This window comes from Camelus dromedarius, chromosome 25, assembly GCF_036321535.1.
Source record: "Camelus dromedarius isolate mCamDro1 chromosome 25, mCamDro1.pat, whole genome shotgun sequence".
Classification (NCBI taxonomy): domain Eukaryota; kingdom Metazoa; phylum Chordata; class Mammalia; order Artiodactyla; family Camelidae; genus Camelus; species Camelus dromedarius.
In genome coordinates, this window is record NC_087460.1 from 17,466,833 (window position 1) to 17,491,659 (window position 24,827).

General features: G+C 37.7%; 1 protein-coding gene across 1 annotated transcript; it reads left to right on the top strand.

The window, feature by feature from the left end:
• The first annotated feature begins 407 nt into the window (after nucleotides 1-407).
• Nucleotides 408-23,930, top strand: SMCO2 (single-pass membrane protein with coiled-coil domains 2). Its single transcript, XM_064478793.1, has 9 exons — nucleotides 408-583; nucleotides 2,461-2,575; nucleotides 7,474-7,610; nucleotides 8,283-8,432; nucleotides 14,002-14,092; nucleotides 16,794-16,850; nucleotides 18,262-18,318; nucleotides 19,330-19,505; nucleotides 23,669-23,930. Exons 1-9 carry the CDS (start codon nucleotides 408-410, stop codon nucleotides 23,865-23,867), a joined length of 1,158 nt encoding a protein of 385 aa, XP_064334863.1. The 3' UTR covers nucleotides 23,868-23,930.
• Nucleotides 23,931-24,827: the final 897 nt, after the last annotated feature.

Below are 24,827 nucleotides of genomic sequence, written 5' to 3' on the forward strand. Positions count from 1 at the left end.
TTTCATACTGGCTTTTCATACGAGCTTCCTAGAACCTGTCGCATCCTTTTCTACCTTCTTCCCTATTTTCCTTCACTATTCTTTTTCTCACTGCTTAAATACTCTTAATTCAATTCTCTGCTCTCCATCTAACACTTGCCTATCAGGCTGGAATCAAGGTTCCCATTCTCATGCACAACTGCTGCTGGTATATGTTGGTTGAACCTTTAAGAAAGTAATTTAGGAAGAATTCCCCCAATCCTTAAAAAATCTGTATATCATATTCCCAGTAGTTCCATTTCTAGGGAAGGATTCTAAGTAATAGAGATGCGCTGAAAATTACTAAACAGGGATATTCATTAGTAGAGTGTTTATAATAGTGAAAAATTAGAAATCATCATCAACAGTAGGAAAAGAATAAAACAAACATGAATTTACAAATAGAGATCTACCATCGCCCCTGCAGTGCTGGAGAAATGGCTCTCACCAAGCTAAGCGACAAGAAGCCTCCGCAGATGAAGGCAGTTGTGAAGGAACAGGAGTTGACAGAGAAAAACAAAGGCTTTCTCCAAAATATCAACGCAGCTGAAGGTGTGAGGCAGAAGTGAGTCAGAGCTGAGCTCCCAGGGGCAGTTTCTGGGGCCCTATCTGGAGACTTCCTCAGGCTGGTAGGACACAAATGATGAGATTGCCAAGTTCAGGGTTGGGGCTGACATTCTTCACCAAAATTCTTCTAATTTTGACTTTATGATTATCTAGTGTGGTACGTCCTGTGAGACACCAAGGGGACCTATGGTCATAAACCAGGCAGACATCAGCTGAATAGGAATGATCAAGATTTTCATCTCAATTTGTGAAAATTGTTGATTCTTTTGTGCCTTCATTATCTTCACTTGCTAAAGATATAAACCATTTAACATAGTTTCTAGAAAAGAGGAAGCACTGATATTCATATAAATACACAAATACATAGGTTACTACATGATAGGAATGTATATGAATAAAAACCAATGGTTGACAACATTTTTAAAAAGGAAGAAATCAAAGTAAAAGATTTTTCCAGAACCCCTCATATGTCAAAAAAGCTATGATATCAAAGATGTTTTTAAGTGCACTTATAATTTATTAATAACAGTAGCATATATATTTGGAAACTTTCAGCAGTATTTATTTCATCAATAGAAGTGTACATAGGTGGCAGGACCGCTTTCTGTGCAGAGTAGGTGTAGAGCCCGCCCCAACCTCAGGGTTCAAGGCACGGGTAGGAAACCACTGCTGTGGGTGCCCGTTGCAAACCTACTGTGATTCATTCAAAAGTACATGTGAGCGTGTGCGTGCACATCTATACACACCCAGGAAAACAACAATAGCCCAACAGGGAGTGGGAAAGGGATTCTATCAACACAATTGCCTTAGAAAAAGAAAGACATGAGTTTTGTCTGCACAGGCAAAGCCGTTCAACCTCACTCATAAAAAGAGATGAAAACTACAATGAGATACTGGTTGAAATGTACTAGATTGGCAAAGGTCAAAACCTCTGCTAATACGTGGTTTTAGAGGAGGAGCAGGGAAACAGGCACTCGCATCACTTTTGCAACAAAAAATGACTTTAACCTCTTGAAAGCATACTTTGGTAAAATCTATCAAAATTTTAAGTATATTTTGATCTATTGACCCGGGAATTCTCCTTTTAGGCTTACCCAGTGGATTCTTGTACACATACACATAGACGTGTAGGGATATTCATCACAGCGTTGTTTGCAGTAGCAATTGATTAGAAACAATGTACATAAACATTAATAAAGAACTGATTAGCAAATTATGCTAATCACCTTACAATGGAATCCCATACAACCATTTTTAAAATGAGGCAGCTCTATACGTACTGATATGAATTGGACTTCAAGATAAGTTGTCAAAGAGAAAAACAAGGTACATAAAACGTGTATAATAGCCTCTCATTTATATGTAAAAAGGCGTGTATATATTTAATAAATGTAGCTGCTTATTTATGCATAGAATCTCTGTGGAAGAATAAAGAAGAAACTAGTAACTGTTGAGAAGAGGACACCTGGGGGCTAGCCATCAAGATATATCACTCATTTTCTCCTTTCTTTTGAAACATATGATGCTTTTAAACTACTTTGAAAAGAAATGTATTTATTTATTATTTGTTTATTTTATACACACATTTGCACATACACACACACGGAGCTGCAATGACTTTAGAATGCAGACACTCGCTGATGCATCATTTATGGATTCAGTCAACAAGTATTTATCCAGCCTCCCTATTTCTGTCTTGTACAATACACAGTGTGCTAGACATCATTCACACAGAATAAAATCAGTACAAGAGTAGCAGGTGCTCTCTGGGGCCAGAAAGATCCCAGTGTTCTCGCTCTAGAAATGTTTAGGGCAGGCCTGACCTGCAGACTGAAGGCAGAATAACGGCATCTCTTCTGATTGTGTGACTTACAGTTTGCTGAGGGAATTTACCAGAACGAACCCCACCTTGGACAGGTTGGATGAGGAGGACGTTGTCTCTGAAAACCCTCAAACTGGCTTCCTTCATGATTTGGAGACTAAACGATGGGTAAGGGACAGACTTCAATGCCACAGCAGGTGGAGAGAGGAACTTCACATCTCATATCAAAGCAGGTCATTTTCTTCATAACAGGTGCAAAAGGTTCAGAGCTTTAAATCAGGAGAGAGCCATCCTCTCCCCTGCGGGCTGCAGTTACCACACAAGGGACTTACTGACATCCCCATGCAAAGTTATGTTGTTATGTTGTGCGTTATGTTATTTTTGTCTTTGGCATTTGTGAAATAACTGTGACGTTTTCCACCTTAGAGCAAGTTAATATCTGTAGCATTGCCCCCTGGATTGCAGATTGTCTTCTAATAGGATGGATCAGAAAGATTCAGTTACTCCTTCTTCACTGAAGTACGGTTGGTTTACAATATTGTATTAGTTTCAGGTGTACAGCATAGTGATTCAGTATTTTTGCAGACTATACTCCATTCAAAGTTATTACAAGATAATGGCTATAATTCCCTGTGCTGTACAAGATGTCCTTGTTCCTTATCATTTTATACATAGTAGTTTGTATGTCTTAATCCCGTATCCCTAATTTGTGCTCTCTCCTTCCCTCTCCCCTTTGGTTAACCACTTGTTTCGTTTTCTTTATCTTTTGAGTCCATTTCTGTTTTGCTATATACTTTCATTTGTATTGTTTTTTAGATTCTACATACAAGTGATATTAGATTCTACATATAAGTATTTGCTTTTCTTTGACTTTTTTCACTAAGCATAATCTTCTCTAGGTCCATCCACGTTGCTGCAAATGTTACTCATTGAGCGGTGGTATCATTGTTTGTCAGCCCAGGACAGAATAAATCTAATTAGATAATAAAATTATTTACTCTGTAAGAGTTTATTAGATAGTCTACACTCTCAGAGTATAAGGCGTTTTTATAGACTATTTCTTAAAAACTTCAGGTCAAGGCATTAAGGTTTAACAGAATATTTTTTAAAGTAATTATTGTATTTCTTTATGTGAATTTGTTTATACAGAAAATTCTATAATTATGCAAACTAAATCACAGGCAATTGCATAGTTAACAAAGAATTATTAATAAATGTGGCTCTCTGCTGACAAAAGGGCAAATATGTGACTTCTTGGGAAAGAAAACCTTTTTCGCTTATTCTCTGAAAGCAAACCAAGGGGTCTGTACTTTGCATAATCTTACATTTGTCTCTTATAAGAGAAATCATAAGACTTATGATCATAAAAAAGATTATGATCATAAAGGATAGGTTCAGAAAATGGACAAAGAGTTAATAGGAGCAAAAAAGAAATCAATTTTAATGAACAAAATAGACTTTTTTAGCCAGACTGCCATAGTTGCTGTATCTAACCATCAAAACTCCTCCAAAATATTTAGAAATGAATATTTTGCTCTGGTTTCACATTTCTGATCCCTGGCACTGTTATATACAGTGTCAATTTCAGATGCCAGGTCAGTGAACAGACTTTCCTATTTCCTGCTTTTGTTTTCATCCCTTATAAGCAGAGTGTATTTGCCTATTTCTGAAGTCTATTTGTTCTCCAACCACTTACTGAGCATCCGCTATGTGCTAGGACACACATATATATAAAATCCTTTCACCTCAGTGAGCTCACAAGCCAGGAAGGACTCAGACAGGAATGTGGCTATGGATGATAAAGTCCATCCTAGATGCAGCAGATGTGCTGTGAAGTACACAGGAGGGCTGAACAGGGAGAAGACTAGGGGGATATGACAGCTGAGGTTTGAAGGATGAACTGGAGGGAAGAAAAAGATTTCAGAAAGAAGGAGCAGCACATGCAAAGACAAAGGGGCCAAAGAGAAACTGTTCTGAGAGAGGGACGGGGAAGGAAAAGGCATGACAAGCAAGCAGGCAGGCAGGACGCGAAGGAGATGGAGATAGAGCAGGATGCAGACTGGAAGTCAGGACACCAGGAGGAGTCGAGGACTGATGAGGACTGGAGGTAGGGCGCTGACTGGGATGCCCTGAGCAGGGATGCCAGGAGGATGGGGAAAGAGGACACCAGTTTAAAAGACAGGTGTTCCTGTACTATATAAAGTAGATAAACAGTGGGGAGAGCATAGCTCAAGTGGTATAGAGCGCATGCCTAGCATGCACAAGGTCCCAGGTTCAATCCCTAGTACCTCCTCTAAAAATAAAATAAATAAACCTTCAATCCCACTCCTGGGCATATACCTGGAGAAAAATATAATTCAAAAAGACACATGCACCCCAGTGTTCATAGCAGCACTACTTACAATAGCCAAGACATGGAAACAACCCAAATGTCCATCAACAGATGACTGGATAAAGAAGATGTGGTGTATACATATTGGAGTACTATTCAGCCATAAAAAATGCCTTTTGCAGCAACATGGATGGAACTGGAGATCGTCATTCTAAGTGAAGTAAGCCAGAAAGAGAAAGAGAAGTGCCATATGATATTGCTTATATATGAAATCTAAAAAAAAGGACACAAATGAACTTATCTATAACACAGAAACAGATTCACAGGCATAGAGAACAAACTTATGGTTACCAGTGGGTAAAAGAGGTGGGAAGAGATAAATTGGGAATTTGAAAGTTGCACTTCTTGGACTGATGGATATGTTAGCTGTCTTGATTGTGGTAGTGGTTTCATTGGTGCATATATCTAGTAAAATTCATCAAGTTATACATTTGAAATATGCATAGCTTACTGTATAGGGAATATACCACAATAAGGGTGTAAACAAACAAACAAACCTAATTACCTCCTCCTCCCCCCAAAAAAGGAAAAAATAAGGAAAATAATTTTTTAATTATTAAAAAATAAAATATATAAATAACAAGGTCCTGCTGTATAACACAGGGACCTATATTCAATACTTTGTAATGGACTATAGTGATAAAGAACATGAAAAGGAATATATATATATATAAATAAAATATATATATATATATATATATATATATATATGAATCACTATGCTGTACACCAGAAATTAACACATTGTAAATCAACTATACTTCAATAAAAATAAATAAGTTAGGTGTTAGAGGCTATGACACCAAGCGGATATGACATGCATAATGAAGAGGGGAAAGACTGCCTCCCATGACATTTCAAGGGCTGCTCGGGTTTCTGGCAGAGCATCTGGATGGATAGGGAGACCATATGCAAGGATGGGGAACCCGGACAAGGCAGAGGGGAAATATGATGGGTTCCATTTTTTACTTTCTGAGTTTGAGGCGACCCATGAGCTCTTCAAAGAGCTGCATGTGAATGGAAAGTCATATCCTTGGACTGTGTGTTTTATGCAAGTACAAGTCTGTGACTTAAAACAACACACATTTCTTTATGTATTCAGTCCTGCAGATTTTAAAAACTCTTTTTTTTTTTCAACTTCTACTTCCTGCCTTTGGACTCTTTTGGGGTATATTAACCATTACAGTGAAATGACTGATGAAGATAAGAAGTGTCACTGTTGATTACTGGATGTGGACAGAACTCTAGAGATGATCTGGCCCAGTTTTCTTATCACAGACCAGGAAGCTGAGCTTTGCAGTGGTCCAGTGACTTGTTCCACATCCACAGCAGGAGGACAAGACTTAGAATTCCGGTCCTCTGATTCCCACTGGGGTGTATTCCATCACAGTGTTTCCGCTGCTTTTGAATATCCTGGCCAAAGATTTCGTGGAAAGAAACTGAAATTGTGGATGTGTTTTATTTTTGAAGAGGTAGCTAAGAGATAGTGGAGTTGCATAATCCTTGGGAAACCTAGCCTTGGTTTCTTCACCTGTAAATGTGGTAATAATCCTGCCTCACTCGTGAGGTGTCCCTGAGTTGTGAAGGTGCCGGTGGCAGGGACTAGGTATTCCTTCATCTGAACCCAGGTCCTAGGATATGACGAAAAGAGCCGTGGTCTTGGAATCAGAAAACCTAGCTCAAGTTCTAGTCTACACACTTACTAGCCATATGGAATGGTTTCCTGTGGCAGCTATAACAAATTAGACTTGGTGGTTTAACGCCATAAAAACGTATTTTCTCATGGTTCTGGAGGCCAGAATTCCAAAATCAAGGGGTCAGCCAGGGCACGCTCCCTCTGAAGTCTCTTGGGGAGAAACCTTCCTTGCCTTTTCCAGGTTTTGGTGGCTCCCGGCATTCCTTGCTTTGTGGCCATATAAACTCCAGACTGCCTCCATCTTTTTTGTTTCTTTGTTTTGATGGTGGTACTGGGGATTGAATCCAGGACCTCCTGCATGCAGGCATGAAGCTCTACCACTGAGCTCTACCCACCCAACCATCCTACCTCCACCTCCATCTTCACTCCATTTCTCTATCTGTGTCTTCTCTTCTGTTTATCATTTGGGCACTTGTCATTGAATTTAGGACCCACCCAGGTAATCCAAGATAATCTCATCTCAAGATCATTAACTTAATTACATCTGAAAAGATCCTTTTTCCCAAATAAGGGCACATTCTCAGGAGCCTACCATTAGGACACGGACAAACCTTTTTGGGGGTCACTGTTTAACTCACTGTACCATGTGACCTTGGCCAAATCACTAAAAGTGAGTGGCCTAGGGGATTTCAGTACCTACCCTTATCCACCTGAGGGCTATCATGAGGATAAGAAGAAATGGTGTACATGAAGGCAACTTGTAGAGGTATGTGAATGTTACTCCCATTGACTTATGCAGATTATTTCAATAATAGACTGATCTGGTCTCCCTGCTCTACACGTTCCCATCCCAGCCTTCCTCTGTCAACAGAGCAGGAGGGCATGTCTTCCCATCTCACAAATGCCTTTGGAGGCTCCAGCCTCAGAGAGGGCTATGCGCTTGCCCCCAGAGAAGGGGGTATGGGTACCCTAGAGGGCCCAGCGCCTCTTGTGATAAACCTTTTGGTTCTACTTTGCTTCCTTCATAATCTTTATCAGGATACGTTGGAGCTGGAGGCTGGGCATGACCAGGACCTGCAGAATGAACAAGATGAGCAAGAAAGAGATTGCATTCAACATGAAGATCCCCAAGTGCCCACATCTGTGCCGTTTTCAGATGAGAGCATCCCTGAACTGTAAGCCTTGGCTCACTCAAGACAGAACATTTAATAATGTTTTGGGGAGGGAAAAATGAAACTTAGCACAGAACTTAGGGAAAGCCGAGCAGATTTAAAATCCAAACATGTCTTGAACCATAAAGCGCTCATGTGCACACGTAACTACCTACATGTTCCAGCCAGAATGCAGAACAAGGACATTTCTAGGCATGTAGGCAGAGCCACGGGTTTCTCTTTGCAAACTTTTCTTTGGAGCCTGGAATTAATACACATCTCATCACTCTCAGATAATTTTCTAGAGCTGAAAATTATTATAATTATATTAAAAATGTATTATTAAATCCTTATGGACTCTTTCCCTGTTATATACCTCTTCTCCCCCACCAAGATGCAACCACTATCCTGAAAACAATACTTAACATTCATTCTTTACGGGGAAAGATAAAAATATATCTATATTTTTAACGGACTATAAAATACACCTTGTTCTCTCTAGCCTTGTAAGGGTTTGTTAACATGGATATTAAATAAATGTCCAAACTTCTTTCTTGTGGCCTAAGTGCCTGCCTGGTCCTGGTGACAGAAAATGAATAAGCAGACCGATTTGTCACCCAAAGGAAGAGACTTTCAGGCTATGTGAGCTGTTTCCCATTTTCTACCTTCATACTGATCATAATGATATTTCTGTAGGAGTCAGAAGAGCATGTTCTTCCAGCTAAACCACTGGAATACGCAGATGGGTCTACAAGGGAAAGAACTTGGAGCTGACAGTACAGACTGGATGGAGAAAATTAAAAATATTATACAAAAAATAAACCTAACAGAAAACACAGTGAAAAGGTAATTGTAGGGTGCTGGGATTGGTCAGAAAATAAGTGAAAAGTTTCATAGCTTCAGAAACTTAAGAAATTTTGGGTTTCAGGTGGTAAAGTGTTTAGGATAAGACGTATAAGGCCTTATGATTAAAAGTCAACGTCACTAGAAAACAAACTCATGGTTATGGGGGTGGGGAGGATGGGGTGGGAAGGGATAAACTGGGAGTTCGAGATTTGCAAATTTTAACTGCTATACATAAAATAGATCAACAACAAGTTTCTTCTGTACAGCACAGGGAACTATATTTAATATCTTGTAGTAACTTATGGTGAAAATGAATATATGTATGTACATGTATGACTGAAACACAATGCTGTACACCAAAAATTGACACAACATTGTAAACAGACTATACTTCAATTTAAAAACAAGTCAACGACACAAAACCTCAAAGCCTACATCAAAGTTATCTGCATCTTGGCTCTCTCTTCTCTCGAGGGATGGAGTTCCCTCAGAGACTCTCTCCTTGAAGCCACGTTAATAGTTATCAAAACGATGTATTGAGGTTCCCATTGATCCTCGAGTTTTATTCAGTGTTTTCCAAAGGGATCCAACCAGTGTGACATGAAAGAACCATTAAAGTATATTTAATGCATATCTGAATTAAAGTGGAAAATTCCAAGATGAAACAGAAATGAGAGAGCTGTTATTTATCCAGTCACTAGCATAAAGATGGGCTTTGGGGTCAGAGGGACCCCGGTTTGAATCCTGACATTGACATTTCTTGGGTAGGTTAATAAACCTTTTTTAAGCCTTGACTTTCCTCTTCTATAAAAAGGGACTAATGACAGCCACCTCATTAGTTTATTGTGGGTATGAAATAAAATACCGCATGTAAAGCATTTAATACAGGGCCTGGTACATAATAAACAATGAATAAATGGAAGCTATCTTTAGAAATAAATTTCTCTGGCCTTCTAAACCTTCCTACCACATTCCAAACTCTTCCCTACTGCAGGGCCTCTCTTCTAGATGTTTCTTTACCTTTCAATTAAACGTCTTCACATTCAGTTACACGTCACCATACCTTTCAGCTCAATAGCTCTTTATCTTGGCCTTCTCCTGACGATTCAATTCAAGATGACCTTTCTTCTTTTTGTTTTCCTTCCAGAGCATGAATACTATTTGGATTTGAAAAGATTCCTTGTTTTTATTAAGTCAAATCCTATACATTAAAATTTCTTCCTGTTTTAAAAATTAAGGCATAATTCACATACAGTAAAATTACGGTTTTTATTGTACAGCGCTGCTAGTTTTGGAAAATGCATACTGTTATGTAGCCATCACGGTGAAGATACAGAACACTCTCATTGCTCCCCAAATCTCTCATGGACTTTTGTAGTTAACGCCTCTCCCCAGGGCAGGCTGCTGGGGACCACTGACCTGTTCTTTGTCCCTACAGTTTTGCTGTTTCTAGAATGCCACATAAATGGAATCACGTTGTACATAGACTTGTTTTGTTTTGTTTTTTAAAAAAATTAATTAGTTTATTTGTTGGCTGGGGGGAGGTAATTAGGTTTATTTATTTATTTATTTATTTTTAGAGGAGGTACCAGGGATTGAACCCAGAACTTTGTGCACGCTAAGCATGCACTCCATCGCTTGAGCTATACCCTCCCCTCTGCATAGCCTTTTGAGTGTACCTTCTTTCCCTTAGTGTAATGCATTTGAGATTCATTCATGTTGCATACAGTGGTACTTTATTCCTTTTTGTTGCTGGATAGTATCCCATTATATAAATATACCACAGTTGATCTATTCACTAGTTGATGCACATTTAGGTTTTTTTCAGCAATCATAAGTAAAGACAGTATGGGGGGAGGGTACAGCTCAGTGGTAGAGCGCATGCTTAGCATGCACGAAGTTCTGGGTTCAAACTCCAAGTACCTCCATTAAAATAAGTAAGTAAATAAGTAAACCTATTTACCCTCCTAAAACAAAAACAAACAAAATAAATAAACAATTTTTTTAAAAAAACAAAGACACTATAAACACTCACATAAAGGTTTTTGTGTGAACACACATTTTTAAATTTTCTTTGGGTAAACAATCAGGAGTCAGAATGCTGGGTCATATCATAAGTGTATGTTTATATCTGTGGAAAAAAACTGCCGAACTGTTTGAAAATGGCTATGCCGTTTGCATGATGGCTACCCTCTCGCTGTTTCCTCCTGTGGTGGGCAGTGTTCTAGTCTCTCTCCTCTTGTAAGGATACTAATCCCATTACAGAGTCTCCACCTCATGACTTTCATCTAAACCTAACTACCTCCCTAAGATCCCACCTCCCAGTACCATCCCACTGGGGGTTAGGGTTTCAGTGTATGAATTTTGTGGAGACACAAACATGAAGTCCTTAATAGACAGAGATCAAAGTTCCTTTTTTTTTTTTAATACATGTATCCTAAGATTCCTTTCTTTTTGCTTTTTTTAGCCTATGTATAGCCAGTTGTTACAGCAACATTTATTGAAAAGAGTTTTACTTTCTCCATGGAATGACCTTGCACCATTGTTGAAAATCAATGGGTCATGTATGTGTGAGTCTCTTTCTGGGTTCTTTATTCTGTTCCAATAATACATGTTTATACTTTTGGTAATGCCACACTGCCTTGATTACTGTAGCTTTACATTAAGTCTTGACATTAGGTAGTGAGCATTATTCAGTTTCGTTCTACTTTTTCAAAATTGCTTTGCGTATTCTAACTTTTTTTTTTCTTTTTCATGTAAAGTTTAGAATCAGCCTGTCAATCCTCCTATGATTTTGACTGGAACTACTATTAACATATAGATAGATTTGGGAAGAATTAACAGTTTTTAGCAATATCAACATTTCCAGTTCATGAATACAGTATTTCTCTCTACATCTTCTTTGATTCCTTCCATCAGGGTTGTATAGTGTTCAGTGTACAGATACTTCACATTTGGTTAGATTTATGTCTAAGTATTTCACGGTTTTGGTCTTATTATAAACGGTACTTTAAATTTTTCAATTCCTTTTTAATTGCTAGTATATAGAAATGCCGTCGATTTTTCTATATTGATCTTGTGTTGTCCCCTTGCTAAACTCATTTATTAGTTCCAGTAGTTTTTAGGTTATTTGGGGTTTTCCACGTAGATAATTATGTTGTCTGCAAATAGAGACAGCTTTCTATCTTCTTTTCCAATCTGTGTTCCTTTTACTTCTTTTTCTTGCCTTATATTGACTAGAATTTCTAGTACGATGTGGACTAGGAGGGGTGACAGCAGATAGCAGACATCCTTACTTTGTTCTCAATATTACAGGAAAAACAGTGTGTGATATTAGCTGGATTTTTTGTTTGTTTTAAAAGACACCCTTTCTCAGATTGAGAAAGTCTCTTCTATTCTTGTTTCCTGGGTTGTTTTTAAAATCAGAAGCGATAACCGAATTTTTCAATAGCTTTTGTTGCATTTATGAATGATCACATTTTTTGTTTGTTTATAATTCTCTTGACATGGCGAATTATAATGACTGAGTTTTGAATGCTGAACTAGCCTTGAATTCCCAGAATAAACCCCACTTGGTCCTAATATATTATCCTTTTTATATGTTGTTGGATTCAGCTTACTAAAAATGGAAATTTTACATGTATGTTAATGAGAAATATTGATGTGTGATTTTCTTTCTTGTAATGTCTACTGTTAGTATCAGACTAATGCTTGCCTCATAGAATAATAGAAAAAATTGGGATGTTTTCCCACCTTTTCTGTTTTCTGGAAGACTTTGTGTAAACAGGCTTAATTTCTTTCTTAAATATTTGGTTGAATTCACCAGTGAAGCCTGGAGATTTCGTTGTGGTAAGATTTTTAAGTACAAATTTAATTTCTTTAATGATATATAGAGTTACAGGGCCACTCCGGCTACCCAGCTCTTGAGTATGTTTTAATGGTAGATTGCGTCTTTCAAGGAATTTGCCCATTCCACCTAAATTGTCAAATTTATTGGTTTAAAGTTGTTAATAATATTCTTTTGTTTATTTTTATTTTATATTTTCTCTTGTTTATTATTTATTTATTTATAGATTCACAGGGGATTTCAAAGAAGTGTACAGAATAGCCCCATGCACCCTCTCCTCCGCCTTTCCAAATGGTAACATGTTGTCCAACTCTAGTAAACCATAGAAACCAAGAAATTGACCTTGGTATTATCGACAGAGCGTATTCAGACTTCACCAGTTATAAGTGCACTCATTTGTATTTTTGTGTGTGTGTGTCTGTGTGTGTGTGTGTGTGTGTGTGTGTGTGTGTGTGTGTGTGTGCAGGGTTTATACAATTTTATCATATGTGTGGCCTTGCATAACCACCACCACAATCAAGATTCTCCCCTGTAACCACTGCACAGGGCTCCTTTGTGTTACCCCGTTATAGTCACACTCATTGTCTCCCATCCATCCCTAAACCCTGGCAAGACAAATCTGTTCCACATATTTATAAATATATTATTTCATAAATGTTACATAAATCAAACCATGAAGTTGTGTATCACTGGACATAAGTTCCCTGAGGTTTATCCAGACTGTTGCATGAATCAATAGTTCCTTCCCTTCAATTACTGAGTAGCATTCTATGACATAATTCATATGTGTATATATATACACACATATCTATATTCATTCTAGTTTTGGCCTAGCATGAATAAAGCTACTCTGAACATTCATGGACAGCTTCCAGTGTGAAAACAGGTCTTCCTTTCTCTGGAATAATTGCCCAAGAGTGAAATTGTTGGGTTATATGATAAGCCTGCTTTTAGCTTTGACAGGAATTGCCGAACTGTTTTCCAGAGTGGCTATACCGTTTTACATCCCCACCATCAATATATGAGTGATATAATTTCTCTACATCCATACTACCATTTGGTGTTATCACTATTTTTGGTCTTAGCCATTCTGGTAAGTTTATCTTGATATATTGTAGTTTAAATTTGCATTTCTCTAATAGCGAATGCTGCTGAACATTCTTTCATGTGTTTACTTGCCTTCTGTGTATCCTCTTGGTTAAGTGTCTGAGATGTCTTTTGTCCATTTGCTAATTGCATAGTTTGTTTTTTAATGTTGAGTTTTGAGAGCTTTTCATATATTCTAGATATAAGACCTTTGCTGGATATATGACATGCAAATCTACTTAAGAGAGTCTTTGGCCAAGCGAAAGTTTTACGTTTTGATGAGGTCTGGTTTATCAGTGTTCCCTCTTATGGGTCGTGTTCTTGACGTTGTCTGAGAACTCCTTGCCTACTCCTAGATCCCAAAGATTTTCTGTGATTTTTTTTTTCTAGAAATTTAACTAAACTTGCATTTTAATCATTTTAAATGTCTCCTGTATCCAGTTAGATTGCATTTCTTTACTATCATCTAGATTATTTACAGTGTTTTTTACTTTCTTGAATTGTGTTTATGACTTCCGAGTTCTATGCAATCACTACCTAAAAGTCCTGTTGTTCAGAAATAGGATCAAAAAAGATTGTCCATTGGCAAGTTTACTTAATCCACAGAATTTAGTCCATCTCTTGGTCTGTTTGCAGCTTATTAAGTGAGGTGATGTCCCTGGAGGGCCAAATTGAAAAGCTGGAGTCACACCAGGATCTTGACCCTGATCAGGGGTCAAACATTGAGGTAAGCTGGCGGCTTGGACAAGATGATCTGGGAGGCTGTCGGGACTCTGCCACCTCTTCCCACCCCTTTGATTGTCTGACAGGTCAGAACGAGAATTCAAACCCGTCTTCTGTCACAAGGAGAGCTCCCTGGTGGTCAGTTCTGAGCATATTTCACCTGGGTATCACCACCTCTAGTCTCTAATAGCACAAAAAGGCTAGACATTTCTTTTCTACCTAGACACTCAGACAAATTTGGGAGGTGTGTATCTCGGTACTATCTTAAGATAATGATGAGAATCTTAAGGGAAAACTTCTCTCCTTAATATTCGTACCCCAGCACCTAACAGTACAAAGACGTGCAGGAAATACACATCAGTGAGGAACTGCATCGTTGGAATCTAAGAGAGATATTTGTGTTTCTTGAATGCCTTCGTGAAGAGTGCTTGGGTTGGTTTTCACAGTCTGCAGAGTTTTCCTGTTGTTTCGCCTCCTTGCATTTCTTAGAGACTCTTTTCTGAGAATGGTTTAATTTTCCCTTTTTAACAGAGTCGTCGAATGTTAGAAAGGTAGTGACCAACTGTGGATAAGAATTAGACTTCAGAGCCCTGGCTGATAATTTTTCTTCTGTACTAAACTTCAGGCATTTGAAGAAAAGTCTCTAAAAATGGAAAAAGTCTATGTCTAACCTCTTTTTTATTGAAATTGCCAGCCTCTGCTTTAGTTCAAGCCAAATTTAAATTAAGTGGGTTTCAAAAGAAGTAAAAGAGAAAAATGCCTCTTTTATTGTAGAAAGGTAATATTTATTTAGACCCCTCACATATTAAAAAGCCATCTACAGATCAGCACAGACTTATCACCAAGGGAAAAAAATACCTTTAACTAAGAGTCAGTCCAGTATTTTAAAGTAGCAACCTCATTTCGGCTAGTTGAAGAGTTTTTTTCAATATTTTGGGCTTTGGAAATTGCAAAGTATGAAGAAAGGGAAGAGGACAAGGACCAAGAAATATTCTGCCTTAAAAATTTCCTCCAAAAGTCAGCTGTACTATAAGAACGTGGATTTCAGCAGGAGGGGAGATAGGGAAGGATGGATATCATTAAGAATGAAGAGAGAAAGACAGAGGGCCACAAAGACAAATTTAAGTGAAATAAAAAAAACAAACCAACAAGGACTTGGGATGATATGAAAAGGGAAAGCATCGCAAATACATATGGAGATGCTCTGTCCTGGAAATGCACAGCTTTGTACACGCTCTGAGAAAACAGGCACGGACTTGAAAGCCAGCAACAACCCAAATATCCACCAACTGGTGTGTGGATAAACTGTGGCAATGCTATATGATGGAATACTACTCAGTGATAAAAAAAAGCAACGGACTTCTTAATCATCCAGCAGCATAAAGAATCTCAAATGCATTACGCTAAGAAAGAAGCTGGGCTCAGATTACAGACTGATGTAACATTCTGAAAAAGGCAAAACTATAGAAACAGAAGATAGATTAGTGTTTTCTACAGTCCAGTGGGGAAAGGGAGGAGGGGATCGACAAAGGGACACAAGGAAATATTGGGTGTGATGGAAATATTCCATATCTTATGGTGGTGACTGATTACATGACAGTGACAAGTAAGCATCTGTCAAAATTCATAGCACTGCACACCTATAAAAGGTGAGTTTTACTCTATGTAAATTATGCCCCAATAAACGCGACTAGTAAAAATTGATGCAAGTTCGGTCCTCAGTAAGACTAAAGGCTGATGGGAAAGGCTGTGTAAAAACAAATGCAGTGACATAATAAATAAGAAACTTTAAGTATAATTATTTCAGAAGCCAAGTCGGAAGGGATGGCTGTAGGTTTACTCTGCAGAGGGAAAAGTGAAGATTGTTAGAAAGAAATATAGGAACAGTAAACAAAGGATGGGAAAATGAAAGGAGGAGTAAGTTAATCAAGCTAAAGTAATATCACATGTATTGGCTCACTTATTTCTAATAAGGAAATGGGATGACTCAGAAAGGCATGAAAAAGGGAGGAGGGGGAAATTGGTAAACGTATTTAAACACACACACACACGCACACGCACGCGCACATGCACCAGGAACAAATTTAAAAGAACTTTAAGCTGAGGAGAGGACTTCGAGATGGCCTTTGGGTGTTGCCTGATACTGAGTGAAGTTCAATGTCCATGAAGCTTTCTGAAATCTCCATACAAACATCCCAACTTCCATTCTGAGACTGATTCCTATCTCAGTTATCTTTGGTACAATTATCTTTGGTAAATACTGTGTAAAGATACTTACTGTGTAAATTAACTACAACAATGTAAAATGTGATGATCATATCACAGCCTCTTTCCAAATCATTAAATCACACAATTCAGGGGTCGGTGATGAATGAACTCGGTAAAAGAAGGGTGTAGACTGTATATTTTCTCTAAGCAGTCTGAGGGTAAACACTTATTACTAGTATCCAACCAGGAGAATGGCCACTTACATAGGATGTGGTCAGTAGTATCTTGTTGATTTAGTGTTGATTTTGGAGATCAGCACCCAGAACAGTATGGGGGAAAAAAGCCAAAAACAAAACAACAAAAAAACCCAGCTTCTGTTAAATCTCTACCCATTTGATCACAACTGAGCTTTCTTCTAAAAATCGCCATTTGTTTCGCTTCAATTCCACACATCATCATTCATTACAACGTTTGTTCTGTATCCTTTTGTTTTAAAGAAGAAGATCGCGGAGATCAAAAAGCACATGGGAGAAATGGATAACAAATTTGTCCAGGTAATGATAAGACGGCTTTGTAATTAAGGAAGAAAAACAGTTCTTGAAAGAAAGCTCAGATTCAGAGAATTTTAGTGAATGGAATTCAAAATTCAATGAAAGAGACCCAGAATTTTAGAAAGGAACTTAGTTAGTTACGCCCACATTTTCAGAAGAGAAAAGCAGAACTCAGAAACATGAAGTGACGTGCCCATACTTCCACAGGAAAAGAACCAGTCTTGTTCTTCCTCTCCCATTAAAAACATATATATTTTTTCCTTCTAACAAAAGTAATGCATGCTTATTTAAATAATTAAAACATTATAGAGCAATTTCATATAAAAATAATCCCGCTCGCTCAAAAACAGAGTGAACATTTTAGTATACTTACATTCTTCTAAATGTCTATGTACATATTTAACCTATTATTATTATTTTAATGGGATTATATATATATTAGTTTGCATCTTGCCTTTTTTCACTTAGCATTTTTTCTTCAACAACTTTCTAGGCCACTAAATGTCATTTTAGCTTTTTCCTGTTTATATAAGGCAGGGTTTGATTTTTGGATTTATTACATTTATTTTGTTGGATATTTGTGGCTTTATAACCAACGTTTGCCATTACAAACTACACCTCAAAAGTCCATACTTTGCCTGGTTTTGCAAGTACCTCTTTAAGAATCAGTTTCTGTAAAGGGCACCCCTAGAACCCCAGAACTATCTTGAATCCCAGAACCCTCTTTTCCCTGCTCTAGCTCTGCTTTTCAAGGTATCCTGCAAGTCTATTGTGGAATGATTAACTTAAAACCTTTAAAAGCATTATTTACCCCAGACATAGGTGCAATTGGCATTCACGTCCTAGAAGGGGATGGCTTGCTTTCAGTCTGTGTCTTGATCTTACTGATAGAAACCGACCCAAACCATCTGCCACCTCTACCTGACAATATAGAGGAGACATGGGAAGAAAAGAGGAACCAGAAACTTTTTGTGGACAGCTCTTTTGCTAAACCATAAGGCCCGGATAACATAATGAGGACTTACATGTATATGTTACAAAATTTAAAATCTTTAAAAGAAAATACGACTTTCTTTTTTCCCTTGGAGACAGATCATGTTTCTCCAACTAATGTCCTGGTGGAAATTTTTTAAGGAGCAGGGAGAAAATAATGAATAGAGAAAAAGATGGTTTATAATAAGCTGCTGTTGTGTAAATGTATACTTCTAAAGTATTGAAAATAATTTTTTTAACATTTTGGTTATACCTCCTGCAAGTTACCGTGATTGTTCTAAGAGGAAGGGTTTTACTGAATAAAAGCAGGTTTCTGTGAGGCCGCAATACAACTACGTGCTATCAAGAATGAGTAAGGTTTTATCATATAAACCAAAAAATACGATTTATGTTCCACCCCAAATTGTGGCTGTCTTTTCAGGCAGGTGCTTGTAATGAAGCCCATGAATTAAAGGAAAAACTCGTTGTGAGAATAGAGGTAAGATTTCACAGTTACACGAGTTCAAATGTTGATAAAATTAGATGATTTAAATCTAACTACAGGGGTAATTCTTTCCCTTGAAGTTGACAGCATTCCACATACTCTTTCTAGACTTTTCACCTTCTTCCCCCTCTCCTGACCTTCTGCTTTGGGCCAACAGAACGTCTCCCAGGTGTGGTGTGCTCCCAGGCTCTCACACCCCTGCTTCTACAGCTCCTCCCTCTGGTGCTTACCCTCCACTTCCACACATTACCCATTCAGGTCTCAGCTCAGATGTCAGCTCATCTCCCAGGCCCTGCTAATCTCCCCTGCCAGAAAAAAATGACTCCATCTCTGAATTCCTCCCACAAGATTTTATACATCAAGGTAAATGAAAATAGGTGAATGAAGCAATGAAGGAATGAATCCCCTGTCACTCGTTCAGAGGTGCCTAACCATCCCACCCATCTAGACTAGATGTCCGACACCCAGACCTCAGCTACTCTGTCTCATCACCTTATCTACTCTCTTGTCAGCATAGTTTAATCTGTAACATCTAATGAATATGTGTTTGGTTGTTTATTGCCTGTCGTCTAACCCCTATAAACACACATGTGATCCCTTATCTGTTTTGTTAAAAAACGCACATGCAATAGAATGCCCTTTCCTTATCTATTTTGGGAACCGGTTTATCTTAGAATAGCGCCTGGTAGGAATCACTCAATAAATATGTTTTGCATCAATGAACTAACTGAATAGATGAATTCAATACAAAGATAATTATCTTCCTACTTGAATAACCCAGTAGTTAAAGATTAGCGTGTGGGTTTCATTTAATTTTCTACCATGAATGTCAGTCTCTTTCATTAGTGGAGTACAGTAAGGACCTCGTCACATGACTCACATGTGACTTGCAATGTGGGCCCCTAAAATGTTTGAGGAAAAACACTCTGCATGATCTACAACGAGACGGGCAGAACACCTAGAATCATTTTTTAAAGATGATAGTTGATTGCTCTTTTTTCCCAGAACTTTTGCAAGGACATGACTCTGCTGAATACAAAGTTGGGGATGTACCAAGTGCAAGAAGGGAAAACAGACTCTCAGAGCCCTGAAGAAATGGCCGTGGAAGGAAGGGAGCCCCTGCTTCCTCAGGCTCCACCCCCGCCCTTAGTGCAGAACGCTCCTCCCCGCATCGCAATGTGGTAAGCGAGAGACAGGGGCTCCGGGGCTGGACAAAAGCCAAAAACATGTAAAGACTACAGTAAGACTGAGTTTCTTCAAGAATTGACTAAAAAACTTGTTTTACCTCCTTTTATAAATTATTCTTGTTCTTTGAAAGTCTATTTATTTATTAAGTCGTATTTTTTCTTATTATTTTAGACGTGTATCTGTTGCATGAGATACATAGATACAGAGATTTCTTTCTTATTGCTTTGGATAACTCTATATACATAAATGTTAAAGGATGGCGTCTGCAACCTATGATGCAGCCACCCCCAGCCGAGAGAACATACCTGCTAAACAGATTTGAAAACCTTTGTTTGCTGGACAGGATGTCTCTCCCTTGGAAGGGATTGAAGACTGGCAAATTCTGACTCTTTGGGTCTTTTTCTGGAGATGCCACACCATCATATATACTTTGAATAGTACCCCACTCTAAGGGAACTTTTTTGACTCTTTATCTCCAACCACCAACCCAGGTAGAACCCTCAGCTCTCTCTCTTGTGTGTGTGCACTGGACCTGGCATGTAATCCGGACATAGTGCCCACAGCGTATTACTGCAATTAAATTGTTTCAAATCTGTCTTCTCCTAATACTCCCTGGGCTACTTGAAGGCAGGAATCTTGATCACTTGGGGACATGAAATGTAAAATGTGTTCATCATGCTCCACAAATACTAGGTTAATAAGTGAGGAGTGCTGTCAATGACTATGGAAGCTTCCAGAAAGCTTCCTCCTCCCAGAAAGATCAATGAGAGCAGGAAAAAATTGTCAGAATCAACTTTTTCAGAACTCTGGAAATCAAGAATTTAGTATCCAGAATAGATAAAGAACTCTTAAAACTCAACAAAGAAAAACAACCTAATTTTTTAAATGAACGAAAAACCAGAATAGACATTTTTTTCCAAAGAAAAATGGCCACACAAATGGCCAATAAACACATGAAAAGATGCTCAATGAAAAAGCATAATGAGAACATCATTGGTCATTGGGGGAAACGCAAATCAAAATCACAAGATACCATTCTATACCACTTAGAAAACTATAATTAAAAAGATGGACAATGACAAGCACTGGAGATGATGTGGAGAAATTAGAACCTTCAGACAGTGCTACTGGGATTGTAAAATGGTGCAGCCTCTTTGGAAAACAGTTTGGCAGTTCCTGAAAATGTTAAGCTACCATATGACCCGCTCCCAAGTATGCACCCAAAGAACTGAAAATACATGTCTACACAAAAACCTGCACAGAAATATTCATAGTAGCTAAAAAGTGGAAACTATACAAATGTCCATCAACTGATAAAGAGGTGAACAAAATGTAGGCTACCCACACAGCGGAGTATAATTCAGCCACACACACAACAGTACTGACACATGCTGCAACATGAATGACCTTTGAAAACATTATGCTAAGTGAAAGAAGTCAGACCCGAGAGGCTACATGTTACATGATTCTATTCACATGAAATGTTCAAAATAGGAAAATCCATGTAGATAGAAAGCAGATTAGTGGTTGCCAGGCCTGGAGATAGTGGGAAATAGGGAGTGACTGTTCTGGGGAATTTTGACAAAAATTTCCTGTAATTAGAAAGTGGTGATGGTACAACCTTGTGAATAAACTAAAAGCCACTGAATTGTACACTTTAAAGGGTAGATTTCATGGCATGTGAATTATATCTCAAAAACAGACAAATAAACAAATAAGGGAATGCCTTTCAATGATCACTTAATTGTGTTCTACAGGCAGATAATCCAGCTGAGTTGATCATCTTTCATCACATCATTACATTCTAGTTAAGATTGCTTAAGACTTGTCAGCGAACTGGAAACACACTGGTTCCGTTTAAGCATATTTATACATTAACTCTTTGGGGAACGTTTATCTTGCAGACTAAGTCAATTATCTTGCTGTTTTTAGCTTCAGAGAGTGACCTCTCCCTGTTATTATCCCCAATTCCTCAGTTCTCTTGTAGTCTTCCCCCATGTATTGATCACAAATAATGTGAACACTTTGGAAAAGATTAAAGGTTTTATCCATGGCAAGTTTTGAAAAACAAGGAAACAGTATTCAAAAATCAAAAGAATGTTGTTAATCCTTACAGAAGATAAACTCAAAATGAATGAAATTGTAAATGACACTAATTTTTGGTTCTACACAGGTGATATCATGAAAAAAACTTATCTTGATTTAGCTGCTATGATGTTTTCCAAAGAAAAATGTCTGAACCTTTTAAAATATTATACATGTTCTTTTATTTGCTTAATAGTAAAAACTTTTTAAAATTTTGTTATATCACATTGACTTGTAAATAAAAGTCAAATGATTCAGTAGTGTCAATAAATAAATCTGTCCAATCAGTTTTGCTTTAAGTTCTCAAAAATACAAAATCCATTTAAAAATATTTAGTGTGGGAGAGTCTGCTGGAAAGATGAAAGGATGTAGACTGAAAAATAATAAAGATCTGACTCTCTTAGTGAGAAAAAAAATCTGAATCCATCCATACCTTTAATGTTCACTGAAGGAAAGAAAAAACTAGAAGGACTTATCTAAAACGAAACAAAACAAAACAAAACAAAAATCACACAAACAAGCAAAAACCACCAAACAAATAAAATAAAACAAAAATAAAATAAGAAGAAAGAAAGAATAAATAACTGGAAGAGACATAAGAAAGGAAAAAGAAAACCTCGCTGATTGTGTTAAGCTAGTTATAGCTAAGTGATGGGACTGTAGTTTTGTCATTTCTCTGTTTTCCAAGCTATCTGTAATTTAGGGGAAAAAAAGATTTTTCTCTTTAAAAAAATTAATGTTAAAATGTCCCAGTTTAGTATTTCCAAAGATGATCAATTTTGGAATTTGGGAAGAATGGTGTTCATTTAGTGGATATGTTTTGGTAGTGAGCCATTTTTCTTTTCACAAGAAAGAACAAATCTAGACTCAGGGCTCCTTGAGGACAGACCATCTCTGCTTCACCTTTGCAGCCTTCGAAGCCTCTTCCTAATAGACTATTTCAAGAACATTGGCTCTCTCATAAGTGTGTGAAGTAGAAGCAATTTTTTTGTGTAACTGCCAAGAGATAGCCAGTGGCAATAACGCCACGAAACTTGGCTCAGGTTCATGGAATCCACCAAGTTGGGCCACACAAAGCAGAGCGTTAGCCAGCTTTAACTCTGCTCTAGATTTGCTCTTCTGAAACGTGTCCCAGATGGTCATTATCGCCAGGTAACTGGATTATCTGTGACAATCTCTTTTCTTCTTTGTGATCTTCTGGGTTTTCCAGATCTTCTACCTTAATGATGTATTGCACTTATAATTTGAAGATAATAATGCAAAGACTTAAAAGCAAATAAATAAAGTACATCATAGACGCAGCCCAGAGGGAGGAGGCCTCAAAGACTTGAAAAAGCTTCTGTTACTTTAAAAGGGCAGGTCTGGTGCTACGATAAAACTGGTGATACAGAGACCTGCATTCCACTTGTATTTTGTATCTTAAGGAAAATCTAACTGCCTGTGCCTTTATTTCTCCCAAAATAGGGATCATATACCTCATAAGTGAGGTTAAGATGGTAAGAATTGCTAGAGGGCGAGAAGAGCATTTATCTTCTTTTTTTTAAGAATAGTTGACTTACAATATCATGTTAGTTTCAGGTGTATAGCAAAGTGATTCAGTTATATGTATTTATATATATATATATTTTTTCAGATTCATTTCACTATAGGTTATTATAAGATATTGAATATAGTTCCCTGTGCTATACAGAAAATCCTTGTTGTTTACCTATTTTATATATAGTAGTGTGTATCTGTTAGTCCCAAACTCCTAATTTATCCCTCCCACCTCCTTTCCCCTTTGGTAACCATAAGTTTGTTTTCTATGTCTGTGAATTGTGTCGTCGGTTGTGCTTCAATATTCAATATTTTGTAAATTATTCTCTATTTAAAGTTACTACACAATAATGGCTATATTGTCCTGTGCTTGTACAATGTAATCTTGTTGCTTACTCATTTTATACATAGTAGTTTGTGTCTCTTAATCCCCATCCCTATCTTGCCCCCCTCCTCCCTCTCCCCCCTGTAACCACTAGTTCGTTCTCTACATCCTTCAGAATGCTCTTAACACAGGTGTTTTCTTTCCTTGCAGGAAACGTGTACTGAGGCTTGTCATCATGTTTTATATCCTCACCTTCACTGGACTTTCATGTTACATACTATTTTTTGATGCTACATTTATCTTTGAAAGGGTGCTCCCTGTTATGCTCGGGCGCCGCAGGATGTGGGAACTACGGGAGATCATTGCACCTTTCTTGAATTTGGAAGTGGAAGACTTGTTACCCTCCTAAAGATACAGAAGTTACTGTTACCCTACTGACTTTCTTCCCCATAAAATTCTGGCTGTTCCTGTATTATGATGGTTAATTTCTTTTTTAAAAAAAACACAATAGGGTGTTTGCAAAGAACTTTGTAGTTATGTAGGAGTTGGTTGATAACAGACAGAAAAAATGAAAACAATTTATCTTTATCCTCATGACTCACAATGACATCCTGAATCATTCCACACATTGTTTAAAACGTATACTTCAAACCACTAGCCTCTCTTCTCCCGCAACCCTGAGGACACTGAGACTATCAAGCATTAGCTTTCATGGGTGGTTATTTCCCCCATTTTGACTTCTGATGTCAGAGAAAAGAAAGCTCAGAATTCCTCTCCACTTTGACTTCAATTGAATCGGGGCTATATTTTGGTTGGAGTGGACATTTCTTGGTTTTGCTCCTTAACCTTCATTTCTCCTTTTTGTAACAGCATCCTAATTTTGCTTTGAAGGGACTTTCTTTCCTCAGTAAGTGTAATTGTAGGTGATCTTTCAGTCAATGTCTGCTGTCTTCCAAGTAACGAAAGTTGCAAATATGCTGAATCAGACATTCTCTAAGAATAAGAATTTTCAGAAGAATCATACAAAGAAGGGAAATGATGGGAACTTAATTTTGTTAACTAGCTTATATCTTTTTCTGCTAAAGGTAGCCAGTGTTGGTTCTGTTATTTATTTTTTTAAAAATGAAGTCTAATTGATGCAGTAGTTTTGTTTTCTTTTTGTTTTTTGGTTTTTTCAATTGAAGTATAGTCAGTTTACAATGTGTCAATTTCTGGTGTACACGTAATAGTTCAGTCATACTTATACGTACATATGTTTTCATATTTTTCATTGTAGGTTACTACTCACATTTGAATGGGTCTTGAAGGCTGGATATGGCAGAGAGAAGGAAAAGGCATTTCAGAGAAAAATATCATGAGTAAAACTTAG